Source organism: Danio aesculapii, chromosome 3 (assembly GCF_903798145.1).
Source record: "Danio aesculapii chromosome 3, fDanAes4.1, whole genome shotgun sequence".
Classification (NCBI taxonomy): domain Eukaryota; kingdom Metazoa; phylum Chordata; class Actinopteri; order Cypriniformes; family Danionidae; genus Danio; species Danio aesculapii.
Window position 1 is genome coordinate 57,936,959 of NC_079437.1, and position 22,353 is coordinate 57,959,311.

Here is a 22,353-nt window from a genome sequence, read left to right on the forward strand (position 1 = left end):
CACTTGGCCAATAACTCAGAGGGTGAAGTATGGAAACCACCTTCTATTAACTCTCCAGCGGCCGATTGCTTTGCGTGTCCTGCCCCAGTGGCCAAATGGATAAGCCAGGGATTGTGGGTTCGAGTCCCATCTGGGGTGGTTCGTTGTAGAGTGGCCCAGCGGAAGCTTGCTGGTTCTAAAACTTAGAGGTTGATGGATACAGACCATCTTCTGCTAAGATAACTTTTATAATTGTACACTTCCTACTTGGTTGCGTTATTAGAGCTACTCCTGCTTTATCCTTATTTTACCCAATCTCATCTGTGAAAAAGGAGCAAAGGGTCCTTGGTCGACACCTGGACATTTAAATTCTTTTGCCTATTGAGCGAAACGTCTTGCAAGTTCCATCTATATGTGTAAATCAAAACATTTTAGCAGAGGATGGTTTCGATCCATCGACCTCTGGGTTATGGGCCCAGCACGCTTCCGCTGCGCCACTCTGCTGTTGACTGCCCTAGTTGGTGCTCAAAGCCGTGGCTTAGATGGTCAGTGCATAATCCATTAGGCCACCGCAGAAGGACAAGCAAGTTATTGGGAGACTGGAGAGTTAGTGACTTGTCGCAATACTTCTACTTCACAATGAGGTGACACTAGCCACCTAGGGCAGGTTAACGAGGAACTTAATCTGAGTTAACACACAAACGCAGTTCTGTAGATGGACTGTTTTGACTTCTTTTCTAAACCTTGATGCTGTATTTGCAAGTTCAAGATTACTTTGTTTTTTACTGATGAACTACGAAAATCAGAAAGGATTTGTTCTCATGCATGCAAATACGCAAAACCTCTCTTAGCAGAGGATGGTTTCGATCCAACGACCTCTGGGTTATGGGCCCAGCATGCTTCCGCTGCGCCACTCTGCTGGTGCAATTAGCGTTTGCTTAGTTGCTGATCATTTTAAAATGATGTGGGTATAAACATTGGTTCACTTGGCCAATAACTCAGAGGGTGAAGTATGGAAACCACCTTCTATTAAGTGCGATTTATTGTTTGCATGCATGAGGACAACTCAATTAACCTAGAATAATTGCCTCGTTCACAGGGATGACTCATTGTGAAGGAGAATTCTTGGCACAGGTTACTAACTCTCCAGCGGCTGGTTACTTTGTGTGACCTGCCCCAGTGGCCTAATGGATAAGGCACTGCCCTCCTAAGCCAGGGATTGTGGGTTCGAGTCCCATCTGGGGTGGTTCGTGGTGTAGCGGAAGCTTCCTGGTGCCAAAACTTGGAGGTTGATGGATACAAATCGTCTTCTGTTAAGATAACTTTTTTAATTGTACACTTCCTACTTGGTTGCGATATGAAAGCTACTGCTGTTTTATCCTTATTTTACCCAATCTCATCTGAGAAAAAGGAGCTAAGGGTCCTTGGTCAAAACCTGGACATTTCAATTCTTTTGCCTATTGAGCGAAACGTCTTGCAAGTTCCATCTATATGTGTAAATCAAAAGATTTTAGCAGAGGATGGTTTCGATCCATCGACCTCTGGGTTATGGGCCCAGCACGCTTCCGCTGCGCCACTCTGCTGTTGACTGCCCTAGTTGGTGCTCAAAGCCGTGGCTTAGATGGTCAGTGCATAATCCATTAGGCCACCGCAGAAGGACAAGCAAGTTATTGGGAGACTGGAGAGTTAGTGACTTGTCGCAATACTTCTACTTCACAATGAGGTGACACTAGCCACCTAGGGCAGGTTAACGAGGAACTTAATCTGAGTTAACACACAAACGCAGTTCTGTAGATGGACTGTTTTGACTTCTTTTCTAAACCTTGATGCTGTATTTGCAAGTTCAAGATTACTTTGTTTTTTACTGACGAACTACGAAAATCAGAAAGGATTTGTTCTCATGCATGCAAATACGCAAAACCTCTCTTAGCAGAGGATGGTTTCGATCCATCGACCTCTGGGTTATGGGCCCAGCATGCTTCCGCTGCGCCACTCTGCTGGTGCAATTGGCGTTTGCTTAGTTGCTGATCATTTTAAAATGATGTGGGTATAAACATTGGTTCACTTGGCCAATAACTCAGAGGGTGAAGTATGGAAACCACCTTCTATTAAGTGTGATTTATTGTTTGCATGCATGAGGACAACTCAATTAACCTAGAATAATTGCCTCGTTCACAGGGATGACTCATTGTGAAGGAGAATTCTTGGCACAGGTCACTAACTCTCCAGCGGCTGGTTACTTTGTGTGACCTGCCCCAGTGGCCTAATGGATAAGGCACTGCCCTCCTAAGCCAGGGATTGTGGGTTTGAGTCCCATCTGGGGTGGTTCGTGGTGTAGCGGAAGCTTCCTGGTGCCAAAACTTGGAGGTTGATGGATACAAACCGTCTTCTGTTAAGATAACTTTTTTAATTGTACACTTCCTACTTGGTTGCGATATGAAAGCTACTGCTGTTTTATCCTTATTTTACCCAATCTCATCTGAGAAAAAGGAGCTAAGGGTCCTTGGTCAAAACCTGGACATTTCAATTCTTTTGCCTATTGAGCGAAACGTCTTGCAAGTTCCATCTATATGTGTAAATCAAAAGATTTTAGCAGAGGATGGTTTCGATCCATCGACCTCTGGGTTATGGGCCCAGCACGCTTCCGCTGCGCCACTCTGCTGGTGACTGCCTTATGTGGCGCTCAAAGCCGTGGCTTAGGTGGTCAGTGCATAATCCATAAGGCCACCGCAGAAGGACAAGCAAGTTATTGGGAGACTGGAGAGTTAGTGACTTGTCGCAATACTTCTACTTCACAATGAGGTGACACTAGCCACCTAGGGCAGGTTAACGAGGAACTTAATCTGAGTTAACACACAAACGCAGTTCTGTAGATGGACTGTTTTGACTTCTTTTCTAAACCTTGATGCTGTATTTGCGAGTTCAAGATTACTTTGTTTTTTACTGACGAACTACGAAAATCAGAAAGGATTTGTTCTCATGCATGCAAATACGCAAAACCTCTCTTAGCAGAGGATGGTTTCGAGCCATCGACCTCTGGGTTATGGGCCCAGCACGCTTCCGCTGCGCCACTCTGCTGGCGCAATTGCCGTTTGCTTAGTTGCTGATCATTTTAAAATGATGTGGGTATAAACATTGGTTCACTTGGCCAATAACTCAGAGGGTGAAGTATGGAAACCACCTTCAAGTTCCATCTATATGTGTAAATCAAAACATTCTAGCAGCAATTTTACAGTCTCTATTACAAACATGCTCTATTTTAAAAACGTTTTAATCTTATAAAATTTATCATTGAGGTGCAGCTGATCACTGGGAGTTTGAACAGATGTTTTAATTTTTTTGCAAAAAAACGTTCTGTGGACATGTGTGTTATTATGGAGACATGACACCTGTCAATCAATTCAGTGGGGAAACCACACTCCTACATCAAGCTGTGGTGGGCATCAGAATCACTGGGATTTTATTTTAGTGTCAGGAAATTTTTAAAAAGAGACTTGTTGTGTTTCTATCACTCCAATATCACTGTGGACACACTATACCTACACAGTTCTGTTCAAACAGCTTACAAAAGTTATTTTCATCTTAGGTACCCTTTAAACTGTTACCGGTAACACATTTATTTATTAATAGTGTAAAACATTTAAATTGCAATGCAATTTTGACTAGTTATTTCTGTCTCCCAGCAGCCACAATTGTCACCAAGTAGAAGTAAAGTTGTCACCATCAAGGAGTAAAGTTTAGTGTGTAAGGAAGGTCTAAGGACTGAAATGCAAATTTCAAAATTACAAGAAGTATTTTGATTAAATGGGTTACATGTAGTTGTTTAAACCAAGCAAACCACATACAATAGCAACAGAGGCTCATTCTGAAAACGTAGCCCTATATACATTTCTGGAGATCACAAATTATGTCGGCAGAAGTACATATGGCTGCATTTCGTCTTTAAAACGAATGTTACAGAGCAGTATGACACCGTTCCTTTTCGTACTTAGCTGATCGCTTGCCTTCATGTGGACGGCATTCCCACTGTTACTAGTTTGTCCAGTGGCTCGCCGTATACGTCGGCAGACTTGAGGCACAGGGAGGAGTTGACCAAGATGAAGGAGTTTGAGTCTGGTGAAGAACGGTTCCAGAAAGCAGGTAAGGCAAAAAAATAAAAATAAAATAAACAAGTAAATAATGGTAAGAATATGGTAAAAATCAGAGGAGGGATTTTCTTTTTCTGAATTGCTTTTGAAAATTGATGTGTGGGTTTAGGGAAGTGGAAGGACAGGTAAATCAGTGCTTTTGAAAACACTATTGGTTGGGTTTAGGGAAGGAGGAGGGTGGGTCAATCGATTGGTCAGTCAGTCATTTAGTCAGTCGACAGTGGCCTCTGGTGGATTTACGTGAGAACAGCAGAAGTGAATGGCACTCGCGAGAGAAATTTGAGATCTCAAAAGAATACACAGTGGCCTCTGGTGGATTCGCAAAAACTGCAAAAAAAAAGTAGCTCCTGGGACATATTTAGTACTCTCCAGAAATGTATATAGCGGTACGTTTTCAGAATGAGCCAAGGTTGCACAATAGCCTAGTATGGAAACCCAAAATAATATGTAGGATTGAGACAGAGACCTGTTATTCATAAACCACTTTTCTAAAAGGTTTAAACACAGTTGTGTGGCAGCAGTCTGTGATTATAACCAACTTCTAATGGCAAAAAATGTATTGTTTGCTGCAGAAACACTTTTGATTGACGTTCTCCCTTTGTACGTGTCATCAGAGGGGAAAGCCCCGCCTGTTAATGACAACCTCTCCCTCATTAGCATAGGAGGTTAGTCTTGTTGGCATTTGTAGCTCCGCCCACTTTTAAAAACAGGACAATCTGATTTGAATTTAAAGCACAAAGCCTAAAAGGGTCTGTTTCGAAGAGTTATAAAACATTATGTATGGGGTATTTTGAGCTGAAACTTCACACACTCTAGGAACATCAGAGACTTATTTTACATCTTGTAAAACGGGGCATAATTGGACCCCTTTAAACTGATCCAATTTCAGCCAATAAATATCTTACATCAGTGCATTCTTACTAGAAAGCATACAAAATTACTGCTTTTAATAGTTAAAATGGCATTCGTAAGGGCCTGTAGCCTATATAATGTTTCTGATATCGTTTTTTTTAATGTTACATAACACATTAATAGCTCATCAATGTCAGTGATGTATTTTAGGCCTAGTGTGGGCATGAAGTGGGTAATAATAGGCGCACTTATGATGCCCACCCACACACACAATCACACACAACCACACACACACACAATCTCACACAAACACACACAGACACTACACACACATATGAAAGAGAGAGAGAGAGAGAGAGAGAGAGAGAGAGGTTTAATAACACTTTATTTTAATAACTTCATACATTCTGATTTAAAAATCTAATCTAATACATTCAAATGCAATACAAAGATATATAAATAAATTAATTATATACAGCATAGAGCCTTATTAATACACAAACTTTCCCGAAACTATTATTTGTTAGGCTAATATGCAAATAGTATTCTTATAATTGAGGCCACCAAACACAAAAACAATAGTTTAGGATCAGTTTCTGGCAACCCTACACTGTAAATATTATCTACTAATGAACATTTTTCATATTTTGTGATTTACAAGTTTTTTTGTTCATTCACGATCATGAATTGCATGATTTTACCTTTCATCTCCACTTTTGATGTTAAAAATTCAACTCTACAGTCTAACAAACTGACTTTTACTGACATTTTAGTAGTTTGAAACAATATATTGTATTAGAAATAATATAGAGAGAGAATTAAGTAAAATAACAGAAACAGTACAGGCATTTTACCATAATTTACAACAGCAACTTAAACAATTTCATTTCAAACTATTAAAGAAGTCCATAAAAGTTTCAAAATACACTAAAAGTTGTTGAAGGAAAGATCAAGATCCCAAAATGCAATTCAAAAGAGTAAATAAATGATGAAATCAAAACAAACAAAAGAAACATGAGTTACAACATATGGAAAACTGCTATTTTTCAATGTTTGCCATATCCCATTTTGCTGTCTCTATTGAATAAATAAATATTTTGTCTGAGAGAGGATTTAATTTTCATATGTAAATGTAAATATACTAAACGTAAACCGCATTTTATGATTTTTAAACCAGAACTGGAACTGCTCTTAAATACCATTTCATTTTCTAATAAAAAGTAAGCAATTCAAACGTGTGATTTGATTAATATTCTGCATTAATTTTAATTTATTTTATTTTGTTGATCCATTTCCAGAGATGTTCAATAGGATTTGGGACTGGGCTCTGGCTGGGCCACTCAAGGACATTCATTGAGGTGAAGCTGCCACCACCATGCTTTACTGTAGGGATGGTATTAGCCTGGTGATGAGCGGTGCCTGGTTTTCTCCAAACGTAACGCCTGGCATTCACTCCAAAGAGTTCAAATTTAGTCTCATCAGACCAGAGAATTTAGTTTCTTATGGTTTGAGAGTCCTTCAGATGCCATTTGGCAAAATTCCAGGTGGGGAGTGGCTTTCGTCTGGCCACTCTACCATACAGGCCTGATTGGTGGATTGCTGCACAGATGGTTGTCCTTCTGTATGGTTCTCCTCTCTCCACAGAAGAACACTGGAGCTCAGACAGAGTGGCCATCGAGTTATTGATCACCTCCCTGACTAAAACCCTCCTCCCCTGATTTTCTTTTCAGCTTAGTCCCTTTAATATTCAGGGGTTTCCACAGCAGAATGAACCGCCAACGTATCCAGCATATGTTTTACACAGTGGATGCCTTTTCAGCTGCAACCCAACCCCAGGAAACACCCATACATTCTTGCATTCACACACACTATGGCCAATTTAGTTTATCCAATTCACCTATAGTGCAGTATTTGGACTGTGGGGGAAACCAGAGCACCCGGAGGAAACCCATGCCAACTTGGAGAGAAGCTGGGACTCAAACCAGTGACCTTGTTGCTGTGAGGCGACAGTGCTAACCACTGAGCCACCTTGTCACTCCAATGATTTATTATCATTGTGTTTTAAATCGAAAAATTTGATTGGTTAAAAATACTGTTTTTATTATTAATTATTATTGTTTTATCCAAAATAGTTGATTGTTAAAAATACTGTTATTGTTTTTTTATGTTTACTACTCTGTCATTTGTTTACTGTTCTGTTTAATGTAAACATCATCACAAATGCTTTTTTGTCATGTCAATGAAGCAAGTTTAAAAGTGTGTGTGTGTGTGTGTGTGTGTGTGGGGGGGGGGGGGTGTGCGCGCGCGCGCGTGTGTGTGAGAGAGATGAAAACGCACACACAGACCCCTTTAACCGCGGGGGTCTCGCGAGAGTAGCGGCGCGAGATCTCGCAGGCCTGTTGTGTCTGACGGTGGACCGTCGCTGCGTGGGGGTTTTCGCTTGATGTCATCGGGAAAGACGCGAGAGCTGCGTTTCCTCCGCCGCTTCTCATGCTCCCGCCGCGTCTTCCACTCGCTTCTCCACACACCGGCGCGGTTCTCCGGCAGGGTTTGCCCGGGTTTTCGGGGATGAGGGTGATGCGGCGGCGCTGCTGCTGTGCTCGCGCTCGGCAGATCGTCGTGCAGATGCGCGCGCAGCTGAGCAGAAAGGTGGACCACAACAACGTCAACTAAAAGCGGCCACAAAACCACTCCGTTACCGCCGATTATACGCGTTTGACTCCCGCAGTCGAGGACTTGTCTTCCTGATGGATTTGTGGAGCGGCCTCCGGATGCCAAACACACCGAGAGCATCTGTAGCCTGTTAGCATTAAACGAAGAAGAGCGCAGTCACCATATGATGATGATGATGGAGGAGCTCTTCTTATGAGGAAGATCAGGGGCAAATCCTCATCTTCAGAGGGTTTGTTTTGGCCCTGGAGGCTGCTAGACTTCTAGCCATATCAAAGCTAGCATATCATGCCGTCCAGCCCTATTTACTGACTTTGATACACAAACACATAGAGACAGAGACTAGCTCAGTTCTTCATCGCATGTCAAGAGTCCAGGTAACCTGAGATGGATAAACTCACCATTATTTCAGGATGTCTCTTTCTGGCTGCGGATATTTTCGCCATCGCCAGCATTGCCAACCCAGACTGGATCAACACTGGCGAGTCAGCAGGTAAAAGAGAGAGAGAATGATCAATAACACTGACTCACAGTGATTTGAGTAACTTAAAGTTGGTTTTATATTCGCGCATTCCGACTGTATCTTTAATAATTTAGTTTTTAAAAGTATACTTTGCAAATTCTGAAAAGGGAAATACTATTAGCGGCGTCCACAGTCAATTAACTAGTGCTAATGTTGCTTTGAAGTTATACTTGCATGCCAATATTATGCAAAGTAGCAGCCTGGTAAGCAACACATGTACGTCTGCAAGACATACTTTAAAGGTCGTTAGTCTGAATATCATCTGCTGTGAAAAGATTTGATAAATGTCATTAAAAGGTTTATTTAGCAAACATGTTTGCCAAATCATAAACATCTTAAATAGGTTTCCCACACTTCTAATTGACATCTAAAATGAGACATAATAGACATAATAAATACATCTTATAGATGTAAACACACGAAAAAATAATAGAGGTAAAGTTGGTTTTATATTCGATATTCAGAGTTTCTCCTTAATAATATAATTTCAGAAAAGTATTCTGTGCAAATTCTAAATTCATTCATTCATTTTCTTTTCAGCTTAGTCCCTTTATCAATCCGTGGTCACCACAGCGGAATGAACCGCCAACTTAACCAGCACATGTTTTATGCAGCGGATGCCCTTCTCTGGGAAACAAATTCTAAATGGGGAAATCGTATTAGCAGCAAATGCCTATCAAAGTACAACATTGTTCACAGTGAACCAGATAGTGTTAATGTTGTTTTGAATTCATACTTGCATGCTATTGAAGTCATACTTGCATGCTAATTCCGATCAAATATTTAAAGTAACATGGTAAACAATATAGAGACTGCTATAGAGAAATGAACGAATGTGGGAATATAAAACCAACTTTACCTCTATCAAAAATAGACGTCGCTGTGATGAACGTGCTCTATCAGGGTAGTTGTCAGTGTTCAAATAAGAACAAATGTGCAAATATAAAAGCAACTTTACCTCAGTCTGCATGTTTACAGTCCTCCGAATGTCTGTTGATGAAGAGGTTATAAAGTGGCACTTTTAGTAACATGCATTACTTAAGTACGCTGTTAAAAAATGCAGGGTTCTACAAAATCCATCCATGTTGTCCCAACACAAATCGATTAAGTCAAATCTAATTTAAGTCGATTGAACATAAAACAATTAAGTTGTCCCAGAAAAATCTCAAGAATTGTGTTGTTTCAGCTTATTTTAAATAATGGCCCGTTTCCACTGAGTGGTTCGGTATGGGTCACCTTTATCAGGCTTGCGTTTCCACTGCCAAAAGGGTACCAATGGTGGGTGTGGTGTACGACAGAACGTTTCAGTCAACATCATTCTCGCTCAAGGAAATGTCAAAGTAAATCTGTACGGGTCGTTCACATATCATAGGAGAAGCACTTCCTACAAAACAGAGGCTTCATAAGTAGTTTGAACAAGAAGCAAAATCAATTTCTTGAGTGCTATTAATGTAAGTGAATGCTGAAGTAGTCATGCTTTTGATTAGTAAATATGACATGCAAATACCTGAACCACAGCAGATGATTATTATTGATTTGTCATGTATGCTTTGAAATCAATATTTAGCGCAGCACTAAACAGGCATGTTTATGTCTGGTAATTTAAAGAAGTCGGGCATTGGGAAATTTGGATAGCCGAAAGGGTAAGTTTAACTTACAAATATATTATTTATGTTATAAAACATTACAAGTTCTTTAAGCTGTTTTAAAAATAAAATATGGAAAAAAAATTTTTATTATTCGTTGTTCAGGTCTTTGAATTTATGTAATAAAAACCATGTTCTCTGTGATTATTAAAGGTTTAATAAAAATACTTTTAAACCATTTAATATGATTAAGTCTTATGCAATGTAATATTAACATGTTCAGTTTATTTACAGATAAATAAGTAGTTATTTTACTTAAACTTAAACACTAACTTGCGTAATAATAATGATGTTCATTTATGTCAAATAAATTAAAAAAAAATATATTTTCAAATAACCTCAAACATCTTAAATATATTATACAATAATTCCCACTTTTAAATGTATGTGAAGCTTATTGTTTTATTACAATAATAATATGTATTACAGTTCAACTCTTATTATACATTAATGAAACATTCGTGCAATAAAAGTCATGCATATATATATATATATATATATATATATATATATATATATATATATATATATATTTAGCTCATTTAAAGTAAATGTATCATAAAAGAATATACAGTTGAAGTCAGCATTATTCGCCCCCTTTGAATTAGTTTTTCTTTTTTTAAATATTTCCCAAATGATGTTCAACAGAGCAAGGAAATTTTCACAGTATGTCTGATAATATTTTCTTCTGGAGAAAGTCTTATTTGTTTTATTTTGCTAGAATAAAAGCAGTTTTTAATTTTTTAAATAACCATTATAAGGTCAAAATTATTAGCCCCTTTATAAGCAATATATTTTTTTCTATAGTCTACAGAACAAACCATCGTTATACAATAACTTGCCTAATTACTCTAACCTGCCTAGTTAACCTAATTAACCTAGTTAAGCCTTTAAATGTCACTTTAAGCTGTGTAGAAGTGTCTTGAAAAATATCTAGTCAAATATTATTTACTGTCATCATGACAAAGAGAAAATAAATCAGTTATTAAAACTATTATGTTTAGAAATGTGTTGAAGAAATCTCTCTGTTAAACAGAAATTGGGGGGAAAAATAAACAGGGGGGCTAATAATTCTGACTTCAGCTGTATTATAATGTAAGTTCAGCTCTTAAACACCTTAAATAGTGAATAACAAGTTTTAAGAAAGTTTTAAAGATAGTGAAAAATTATATAATAATAATATTGATAATTTTAGTACTTTTAAACATTCTTTATATTATATCCTATTTTAAAAGTCATTTATTATGAGTGTCAGAGAAGTTGCTTTTGATACAACAACCAAACTCAAACTAGGGCTGGGCAGATAAATGATATATTGAATCACGGTAATTTCTGTCAATAACAATGATAAGCTCTGGACTTTTTTTTTACTCTATATTGACGTAAGAGCCAATCAAACAGCAGAAATGGGAATCTAGACGTGTGTTGAAATTAGAGGTGTACAGAGTTTTCAGCCACTGAAAATTTATTGGCCAAAAGTATGTTTATGCCTTTAAATGGACCCTCTAATTTTTGTGGCTTCAGTTATTGTTGGGGTGCTCTTTTAAATCTGGAAGCATTAACAACTTATATCAAAATACGTATCGTTATCGTTCAATATGGAAAATAATGATCAAGATTGCATTTTTGCCATATCACCCAGCCCTAACTCAAACTCAAACTTGCTGCTTGTTCTAACTACTTATTAAAAATGAGGTAAAACAACACAATTCTTTAGATTGTTTTGGGACAACTTAATTGTTTGATGTTCAATGCACTTTAATGTGTTGCATTAACTTAATTGATTTGTGTTGGGACAACAACATAAATAATGTTTGTGTACCCCTGCATTGTTTTACAGTGCATTTGTAAACTGCATCACCATTTATTTATTTATTTGTCTTTTATACATTTATCTGATGACTTAAATGCTTCTCTTTGAGCTCAAAACATGCACAGGAGAAATAACTTCCAGTTCTTCACCCATCATTTTATCAGTGCTGTTGTAGTTCCTCCTCCTCAGTTGTGTTTGGATGCTGTTATTATTATTATTAAAGATTAAACTGTACTGTCTTCGGATGCCCATGTGCAGACGGGCTGGTGATAAACAGCTGCTCTTTGTTCAGCGTCTGTAAAGTGGGTCAGCAGGGGTTCAAGCTCAATCCACTGCGCTCAGCACCAATCAGAGGCTGCGTGTTGTTTCCACACTTCGCTGCTGAATCAGGTGTAAAACCCAGCTGCCATGTTCAGACGCCTTGCTGTATATCCAGATCATTTTAGCTGCTCGTCCGTCTGAGGCATTTCTATTGTTTTCAGTAGACGTGGTTGTTGTTCTGAAGCCCCTACGCACATAAACACAAAGGATGTTTTTCATAAGGGGAATGAGGGAAGCAGTTTTGATCCGTTTTTCATTATTTGATAATATCTGATATGAATGATGGATATTAAGCATATCATCCTGCAGTTTTCATTACTGTAATGTGTCCAGGTGTCTGTTTTTCATCTGATGATATTTGTAATATTTTGCATAATTTCTTATTTTGCTGAAGTTTTACGTTTTTGATAGTATACTATGTACTTTTTTATTGTACTTAAATTTTATTTATTTATTAATTTATTTGGCAAATGAAAATCGTTGGACACACACATATATATATATATATATATATATATATATATATATATATATATATATATATATATATATATATATATATATATATATATATATATATATATATATATATATATATATATATATATTCAAACTCAAATAGTTGATTAAAACAAACTCAAATAGTTGATTAAAACAGCTATTTTCAGTTATAAGTTTTATATATATATATATATTATATATATATTTTATATATATATATATATATATATATATATATATATATATATATATATATATATATATATTACTTATAACTGAAAATAGCTGTTTTAATCAACTATTTGAGTCAATGATTCAGTGATCCATTCATAAAGATTGTGGTATTTTATTTCAAAATCAGTCATTTTGAACAAATATAGTATTTATTTAGATAATTGCTCATTAATTAATAGCCTTGCGGTTAAGGATGGGAAATACCTAGTCAATGGCCGGCCATTTGGCTTCGTTGGGTCATTGGGTCAGCATCTTTAGTTGGTTTGGCATGTTGGTAATCAGTGTTGGACATCAGCTGAAGATGGCTAGAGCGCACCAAGACAACAGTCGACCATTAGGCTTTATCAGACCATCAGTCAGCATCGGTCCAGCTGGTTAGTTTGGTGTGTTCCACACGTTGCCTTTTGCCAAGTTAATGTATTAGCATCTATGTTGGATGCACCTCTTGTGTCGTGATGTGTTGGTACATTTTTCAATATTTTGAGAGGCACATTATATCATTTCAGCATTGATAATGCAATGTGCACACCCGCAATAGTCTTATCGCAAGATATACATTGTTGAGACTGAATTATAGTTGAACAGGAGCCACAGAATTGTATTTAATTACTGTATTTATACAGAATATATATATTATTTATGCAAAAAAGCTTTTCTTACTTAGAATTTTTGTCTTGTTTCTAGTTTAAATATCTACATTTCAAAGTGAAACAAGATTATTTAACTAACCCCACTGCCAGATAATTTAGCTTGTTTTAAGGAAAAACTCCTAGTTTTGACTTTATTTCTTTTTAAGTTGAAAACAAAACAATATTTTAACTTGATTGAGAGTTTTTAGATGTTTTAACTAACTAAAGCACTTATTGCATCGTTATTATTCCTGAATAATCTGTCTGAATATTGTTAGGCTCCCCAGAAAACCTTCAAATAGTGCTATTCAAACTTTCTTTTAAAACTTTATTCATATCGCAATATTTAATCGCAGAAAAATAAAATATTGCAATATCAGATTGTATATATGCAGATTTTTTTATATGCAGCCCTAGCGTCAACCTGGTGCAGAAGGTTGCACCGTACCACAGAAGTATAAATCAGCCTTAACAATACTGTAAAATGCTCAAATAGATGCTTTTGTTTGTTTGTTTGTTTGTGTGTCAGATTGTTCTTCCAGGCTGGCAAATGAAGAATTGTGAGTTGATTGTTTGGTGCCTGACTGTGTGCAGTTCAGAACGGGCTCTGTTGTGAGCCATTGTCAGATTGTTTCCTTCCTGTGAATGGTAAAATCATTAAAGTGTTTGTAGTCTCCCTGCCCTGGCTTTGATGTGGTCTGTGACCAGAGTAAAGCAGAATAATTGGCCGATGACACGTTGTTTGGCCTCTTTTGGGGAAATTGTCTTTTGATCTGCTTGTAGACTTCTGGACTAAATAGTTGCATAGAAGTTTTGTTTTCTGTCCATTTTTTGTTCCCTTTTTGATGCGCACACAAAGACATTTTCTGACAGCTCAAGAAAGATGTTTTTATTATAAGAAATGTTTAAAAGTTTGTTATTAATAGTTGATGTAAATGGTAGGGGTGGGCAATATGACCTAAAATTAATATCACGGTATTTTTCATCTTTTGAACGGTGACGGTATAATATCATGGCATTACTTTAAATAGCAAAATAATATACATCTCAAGGAAGAACGGACAAAAGAAAGTCTCACTTCTATCACTCTTTAAAAGTTTTGGTTTGGTTCATTGTAAATGCTCAGTCTCGTTATGAGCTGATCTTCATTTCTCTGTGTTGGTGGAATAAAGCAGGCGAGTCAGCCGCACCAATTTATGAGCAGACAGAGCAGGATTCTCGCGATGACCACCAGCGCAATTCTGCTCTTTGTTATGAGCCGTAGTTTCAGTGTAAACTTAGTAAAGGTGAGTTTCTTTGGCGATGATGTGTACAGTGTTAGATTTTATATTTAGCGGACATTTGCGCTGAACACGCGGTGAATGCAACGCATCGAGATTCGGGCACCTTGTCCGAAAACACTCGATTGATCTCAGCTGGCGGATCAACGTTTACCTCATGTCATGATCGCTGTCATCTGCGCCATTATTATTATTATAACTTTAGGTGAGGTTTGCAAACCTGTGCACTTTTCACTCTTCAGCTGTTTGCATTTCCTGCAGTAACAAAAGCTCCCTGTTATCTGACAGCGGGAAGCGTTGAGTGATTGACAGCTAATATGAACCAATATAGCAGCAGGGTAGAGCGATTCAGCAAGTTTTTAGAGAAAATCAAATCAGATTGCACTACAACTATTATATTCAGACACACAAATGCTCCCAAATATATTATGAGGGCACATAGATTAAATTTCGGGCGCTCATGCGACCAAAATGGTTGCAATTTCGAGCCCTGTAGTATAAGGACATGTATTCAGACCACAACTGAACGTTTGAAGAAAATTGAATGCCTTAATATTTAGAATTAGCTATTATTGATGTAAATGCAGCCGTTCAAGGCGCATAATTGATTTATTACGGTATTGACGGTATTAGAAAATCCATGTCGTGGCGAACACTAAAAAGTGTAGCCAAGCACATAGAAACAACAACATAAATTCAGACGTCATAATCACTTCTGGTGGCTGTTTCACAAAGCTGTTTTGGGTTTTTACTCTGGTACGTTTATGTTTAGCTTGAGGAAACTCGTTTGAGTATTAGGCTCAAGAAGGTGGGTTTGTTTTGATCAGGTTTGTCACCATGGTATCTTGCACTACATGGTTAACCAGTTCCAGAGCAGGTTTTATTCTGGGTTAGAGATTGCAATCCCAAACTGGACATCAGCTGTGAGAAACGTTACAGATATATCCGATGCGATAAAGCCACTCCTGTTTGTTTTTTGCTCCAAATTAATATCTTTAATGCTAATTGCTAATTTATTTATATTATATGAATTGTAATTATTTATACTTCCTTGTATAAACTATTCAATTAGATTTTGAATCGTCAATTATTATTACTTAAGGCTTTAAATTAAAATTTATTTAAATAATAACATCTAACTGTGCTTTAATATGTAGCGGTTTTTAAAATGACTTGTCTTTTAAGCCGTTTGTGTATATACAATGTTAAAATCAGTTCTTTAATTTACATTGATATAATATTTAGATTTGGTCGCACGGCCCAATTTTATGCACTTACACAAATGCTCCCAAATATATTTTGCAAGCATTTTTAAATGGTCGCATAGATAAAATTTCAGGTGCATATGCGACCAAAACGGTCGCAATTTCGAGCCCTGAATACAGTCCACTTAAATGAGTGAGTGAATTCGAGCGCTACTGAGAGCACTGGAGGGATGCCATTTTTGGCTTTGCTGTTTAATGAATCCCTCAGATGGATTCCATTCTACACTTGCTGGTCAGACCCTGTGATAGTCATTTAACATTTGAATTGTCCATTAGTAATGAAACAAAGCATTTTGACTTCTGTCATGTATACAAATGCTACTTTAATGAAATGATATTTTATTTTAAAACCATACATTGATAGGATTGTGTTTTAGATGCAATCTAGTGGTCAGACGCGGAAATTCATGTGGTGTGCAAACACTCAGTGCGTTATGGGGATTTTCTAGCTGGTGAGTCTACATGGGTTGTCAACTTATTATTGCTTTGCATTGTGGGATTGATTAAGTGCATTTCATAACGTCCACTATAATTTCAGACACCTCTAGAAATGGCTTCTCCCTCAAATAGTGCACTATATGAACGTATGATGAGCCATTTTGGATACAGTCCTAGTCCTCGCGCCCCACTGCTCTGCATATTTCACATGTCTCTCTTATTTAGCACACCTGATTCAGATAACCAGCTCGTTGTAACAGCTCCATGCATGAGCTGTATTCTGATTGACAGCTCTCTACACACACTGTGCATCACTCCCTACTCCCTTCTTCATTGCACTGAGCACGAGAAACCTTTAAATCACCTCAGAATGTTAAGTGAATCGCAGATTTCTTCAGCGGCAATGCATGCAGCGCCTTCTTACTAGAAAAGTGTGAAGTGACATAATATATCTCTATTAATGAATACAGTATCAATTCACAAGTCACACTTAAATGGCATTTGAAAGAAACATACAGTTGAAGTGTGAACTGTATTAATATGTTTATTTTCTTCCCCAATTTCTGTTTAACAGAAAGATTTCAACACATTTCTAAACATAATAGTTTTAGTAACACATTTAATAACTGATTTATTTTATCTTCGTCATGATGACAGTAAATAATATTAGACTAGACATTTTTTAGGATACTAGTATTCAGCTTAAGTGACATTTAAAGGCTTAACTAGGTTAATTAGGCAATTAAGGGTATTTAGGCAAGTCATTGTATAATAGTGGTTCATTTTGTGGACAACCTAAAAATAAATATTGCTTAAAGGGGCTAATAATATTGACCTCAAAATAGCTTTAAAACAATTAAAAACAGATTTTATTCTAGCCTAGATAAAATAAATAAGACTTTCTCCAGAAGAAAAAATATTATAGGAAATACTGTGAAAAATGTCTTGCTCCGTTGGAGTCTACTTTGTTGGGCAATTACAAATGAATTAGAACAAATTGAGGTAAAAAGAGAAACATACAAAATGCTGACTGACTTGATCTTAACCTGGTTGATTTTGTTTTTGTTAACCCGTTTACTTCACAACTTGAAGTTTATTGAGCTCATTTTGCGGAACAGGCCTTTGTTATAAGGTAATTCTGAGTTGGTCAGGAGAGCAACCGCATAGTTAACTTTTCAAATGCATGGTACCAGCTCAGTAACACTATTTTACTGAAGCATCAAGAAAAAGTCAAGTATGGGTTATTTTGAAGTAAAATGTAAATGCTTTTTCAAACTGTGTCATCTTAAACATTAAAAATAGACTGAAATGTGAAATGCTTGTGTTTTAAAATGTTCCTGATTTTGTGTTTGGAGCATAACTAGCTGTAGAAAAAAAAGTTGTAACATAATTTAGATGTTGGAAATAGGGTTGGGCCGATAGACGATGCAATCGTCCATCGCTGATGACCAACAGACAACACGATGCTGAGCCGACATTGCCATATCTCTGCCCCCATCGTTAACCCGCTCGTGAAAATTACACCATTTACTCTAATACGTCTTAGTATTAAAATGGCTTTTTAAAATGAAAATGATTCACATCCACACTGTTTTACCTAGCATTTCTGAACAGCCCTCAGTCTGCTGAAAACGCACGTCACGTGACCACACACACACACACACACACAGCCACAGCGCTTGTCTGAGCTCCAGAGAGCAGTTCATGTCGGACAGTTTATCAAGGTTGTACCACTGGATGGCGTCTCACTATAGTTGTTAAACGTGACATTTAATTAATCTTGTCTCCATCTTAAGACTCTTCTGTCTTTTGACTCTATCAGGTAACGTGTCACAGCATCAGTACACTGCTTCAATCTGTCACTTTCTCACTTGTAATTTTTGTGAAAACCTCAAATACTGTTGGTTGTGCACCTTTTTTACCGACCAAGCTCCCGCGGAAAAAAGTGATTGACAGGTGGTCATTTGTGTGCAACTTGTCTTTATTTATTTATGATTGGGTTATAGGTAAACAAAGACCATGCGGGTCAGGTAGTTGAAACTGTAGGCTGCAAATAATTAATTTGTTATTAATTAATTGATTATTCAGAAATAATTAATTCACCTCCGCCTATGACGATGATGCCATCGTCCATCGTGATGTTTCACATTAGACATCGTACGATGCCAAATTGGTCGACATCGCCCAACCCTAGTTGGAAACTAATAATAAAATGTATTTGGGATATTAACAGTACATGCATTAAAAATTATAGGCCTTTTGGTCCAGATCGCATGCATCGCTGAACAATTACAGCATTGGTTTAACTCTTAGTTTTACATATCTTAAATAAATAAATAAATAAATATTGATTCAACAATCAATCCAAATATCAACATCAATCAATCAGTCTTTTAGTCAATGACAATGTTTACATGGACATCAGTAATCAAATTATTTGCCTTAATCTGAATAAGACAATATGATTAAGGTGTTTACATAATGATCCTTATATGATCCTGTTTTACATGTCATAGCACATAATTCATTTAATGTCATTGTGTCACCACGCTATCCACATTTTCTCCAGAATTTCATGTAATTTCAAGCGTTTCATTTCTTATTTGTTGACTTTAAATGCAGTTTGCCACTTTCACTTTCATTTGGAAACATTTCATGCATGTCCCCCATGACAAACAAGATATTGGATGAGAGGAACTGCTGGAAGAGTGTTGTTTTAGTGGAGTTTGACATTGCACTCTCTGCATTTCACAATGTGTGTCTTTTATTGACTCTGTAGGTGCATAGAATAGTGTCAAACAGCCGTGTGTGTGGACTAACCGGTTGCAAAATGCGGCAAAAATCCTGCATGACTAATAATTAGATTGCGGTGTTTACATGTCTGTACTGCACTTCAATAATACGACTAAAATCGCCATACTCCACATGCCTTAACTCCATTTCTGTTTAGTTCGATTATGACCTTGATCGGATTAAATTGATCAAAAATCGCTGTTTACATGGTAGACTCTTAATCAGAGTATTGTCTTAATTGTATTAAAATCAGATAATTGGTGTCCATGTAAACGTACTCAATGGTGTTTAAGCTGTGAAATTGTGAAATTGACTAGATATTATATAGTGCAATTAAATACAACAACCTTTTATTTTGATACTTTAAGTAAGCCTAGTCTTTCAAATATAAATATTTCAAATTTGCATGTTGTTTTCTCACAGTGACCCACTGCCTCTTTATTTGCCCTAGAAACTAATTGCGGATTTTAATTGAACATGTGGCTATTTAGACCAGAGTGAGTCAGAATCGCTGTGTTGCTTCAGCTGTTGGCAGGAGCCCATGCTTTTTTTATTGTGTTGACCCCAGTGGAGCTCAGCTGTTTTGTATTTATTAGCGTTTTTTTTATATTTATGCAGTTATTTTCAACATTGAGCACAAATATTCATGTTAAAAAATAAAGTTTTATTTTTCTAATAATTCCAGCCAGCTTTTAGTGAATTTGCAATATTGTCAAAGCAGAACTTTCAGTTGTTATATATGTAAAAAGGCCTAAATACATCCAGGACCATTCAAATATTCTGCTCGTCTCCAAATATTGACAGCAGATCCCTCATGATGAGAGAGAGGGGGATTTGCACTCGCGAAATCCTTACTGCTCTATTCATTTAACCGAAGAAATGTAATGCTATTACAGTGCCTCTCACAATCTGTACTCTTGCTCATTCACTCACGTTGCAATGATTTCCAAGTGTTTTTACTCATTTTTGGGGATCACACGGTCATACGGTTGGATGAGACGCTATATAGGGGCGACTGCGTCACATCAGCTCAAAACAGTGGAGATACAATGGCTGCACTTGCAACAAAGAGAGCAGAGCATCACTCGTGCGAGTCACGCCAATAAACTGTAAACAAGTCACACTGCATCTGTATATATTTTAGCTGCTGTCACTGACGCGAACACATTGGTCGCCCTCACACATCATTTACCTGTGTTGTAGCTGCTATAGGCTACGCATAATTTACAGGAGCGCACGTCTTCGATCCTGTCAGATGTGGCGCACACTCTCATTCCCATACAGCTGAGAGTGGCTGTGTTCTCCATGCGCGATTCGGAGAACAGAAATTTGTAATCGCGCGACCGTTTAGAGACAGAAGTCACATGCCATTGTGTAAATGAGAAATTACAAATGGCTATTTAGCTTGTTTATTAGAAGAAGTTGTAATCTGGTGCTATATATAAAATACAATTAACTTGATATCAAGGGGGGCGGGGAAAACCGTTGGGAGGGCGGGGCGCTCCCTAATATGGTAGGGGAAACTATGCAGTTGGTACCCAAATTCCAGTATCGTGACAGCACTACTATAGGCTAGCTTCTCACTTGGCGCTATCGGCTAGTTTTTTAACAGCACTTGGTGATGCAGTGCAGGGTTCAACGCTAAGGATTTTTTCTACTGGCTTGATTGGACCAGCGGTTCAGTTTTTTACTTGCCCTGCCAATATTTTTACTGGCCCTACCAAAAAAAAAAGAAATTAAAAGTTAATTGCGATTTCTTAGCCACATTTTTAAATATTGTGGCAAAAATGTGTGTAAATTTAGAATTTAAATATTTAAAAAATGTTAGTAAATGTATAATAAGCAAATCATTGTGTTGCACCCACGTAAATATCTGCTTCCAATACATTCTTTTAGCCTCATAATTTGATGCTGCCGTCACTTTGTTGTACTGGTTTTTAACAAACATTCAGTCAGATAAGAGGAACCGAAAAGCAATATGATGTTTACGACATCACAGAGAAGGTAGCATTTATATCTCGTTTCCACAGACTGGTACGGTTCGGTTTGGTACGGGTCACCTTTATCAGGCTTGCGTTTCCACTAACAAGGGTACTCTTTTGGTGGGCGTGGTGTATGACAGAAAGTTTCAGTCGATGTCATTCTCCCTCGAGGAAATGTCTACAATAAAGCTGTACAGGTCACTTACATATCATATGAGAAGCACTTCCCACAAAACAGATGCTTCATACACATAAATACTTGTGTATAAATGTTTATTACTAACTTTTCTATGAACATGAGTTGATTATAACTGCAGATCAATGACAGTGCGAAACAGACTACTGTAACGTCTGTAAGTATATTAAATAACTAAATAAATGCAACATATATGAACACATACAGCCCCTTACAGTCTCCGATATGTTATCAACTACAGAAGAAATACACACAGCAGACATTTTCATCCGTATTTAGGTTCAAAACAAAACAAAATATAGCCCAGTGAAAACCTATCATCTGTGTCTGTAATCTTCAGCATCACATGTAGCCTCTGTTAGAGAGTAATTCCGTCATTCTGAGTTTATAATAGTCAAAAAGGTGAAGATAATAAGTTAGTTATACATGGCATTTTGTTCATGTTTGCTGGATAATAATGTGCTCCTTTTTTTCCGGCTTCTCCTTTGTTTCTTCACGCTTCACTGTCACGTTTGTCAGTGTCTGACAGAATCGGGTTTCAAAAGCACATCAATAATCAAGCGCAGGTTATTATCATCAGCTCAAGAAGTTTGTTATTTGAGATATAATGTTAGACGCGCGCGAGCGCTAGCAAGAAAGCGAAACTGCTCGCGCCTCAGACTGGCTCGTAAAAAAACTACGCGGCACAGGCTAAATCTGCTCTTCTTCTTGGCTTTGTGGCTGTTCATCATGATGGCGACAAGGTTTGTTTGAGCCCGGGTCGAGCATGGCTCGTTATTATATGTATAAATCATTCCGCTGTAATGTCTCGGCTCGTCGGCTGTGTATTTCAAACATGGCAGTTTTTTTGTTTTCATTCTGGCTTGTTGCGTAAGCGAATGACGTATCTCTGTAAACCAATAGAGTTCAGCTGTGCGTGTGGCTCCGCCTTTTGGTACCCTTTCTCGTGTTTGGTACCCTTTCGAAAGGGTGCCGAAAAAGTGGTATGGTTCGGTTCGGTACGCTTTTTGACAGTGGAAACGGCTATAAAAGCGTACCAAACCATACCGTACCGTACCACTCAGTGGAAACGGGCCTTTAAAG

General features: G+C 37.4%; 1 protein-coding gene and 1 non-coding gene across 3 annotated transcripts in view; both read left to right on the plus strand.

Moving 5' to 3' along the window:
* Positions 1-1,152: 1,152 nt before the first annotated feature.
* On the plus strand, positions 1,153-1,225 carry trnar-ccu (transfer RNA arginine (anticodon CCU)). The gene has a single exon. It is a non-coding gene; the product is annotated as a tRNA-Arg (tRNA).
* A 6,811-nt stretch (positions 1,226-8,036) lies between these two features.
* Positions 8,037-22,353, plus strand: part of mosmoa (modulator of smoothened a) — a 60,593-nt gene continuing 46,276 nt past the window's right edge. For both annotated transcript variants that reach the window (XR_008836306.1, XM_056454308.1), the window contains exon 1: positions 8,037-8,142. Coding sequence is in view for 1 of the 2 variants with exons in the window: in XM_056454308.1 (XP_056310283.1) it covers positions 8,037-8,142 (106 nt within the window). In the remaining variant the exon portion in view is untranslated. The remainder of the gene's footprint in view (positions 8,143-22,353) is intronic.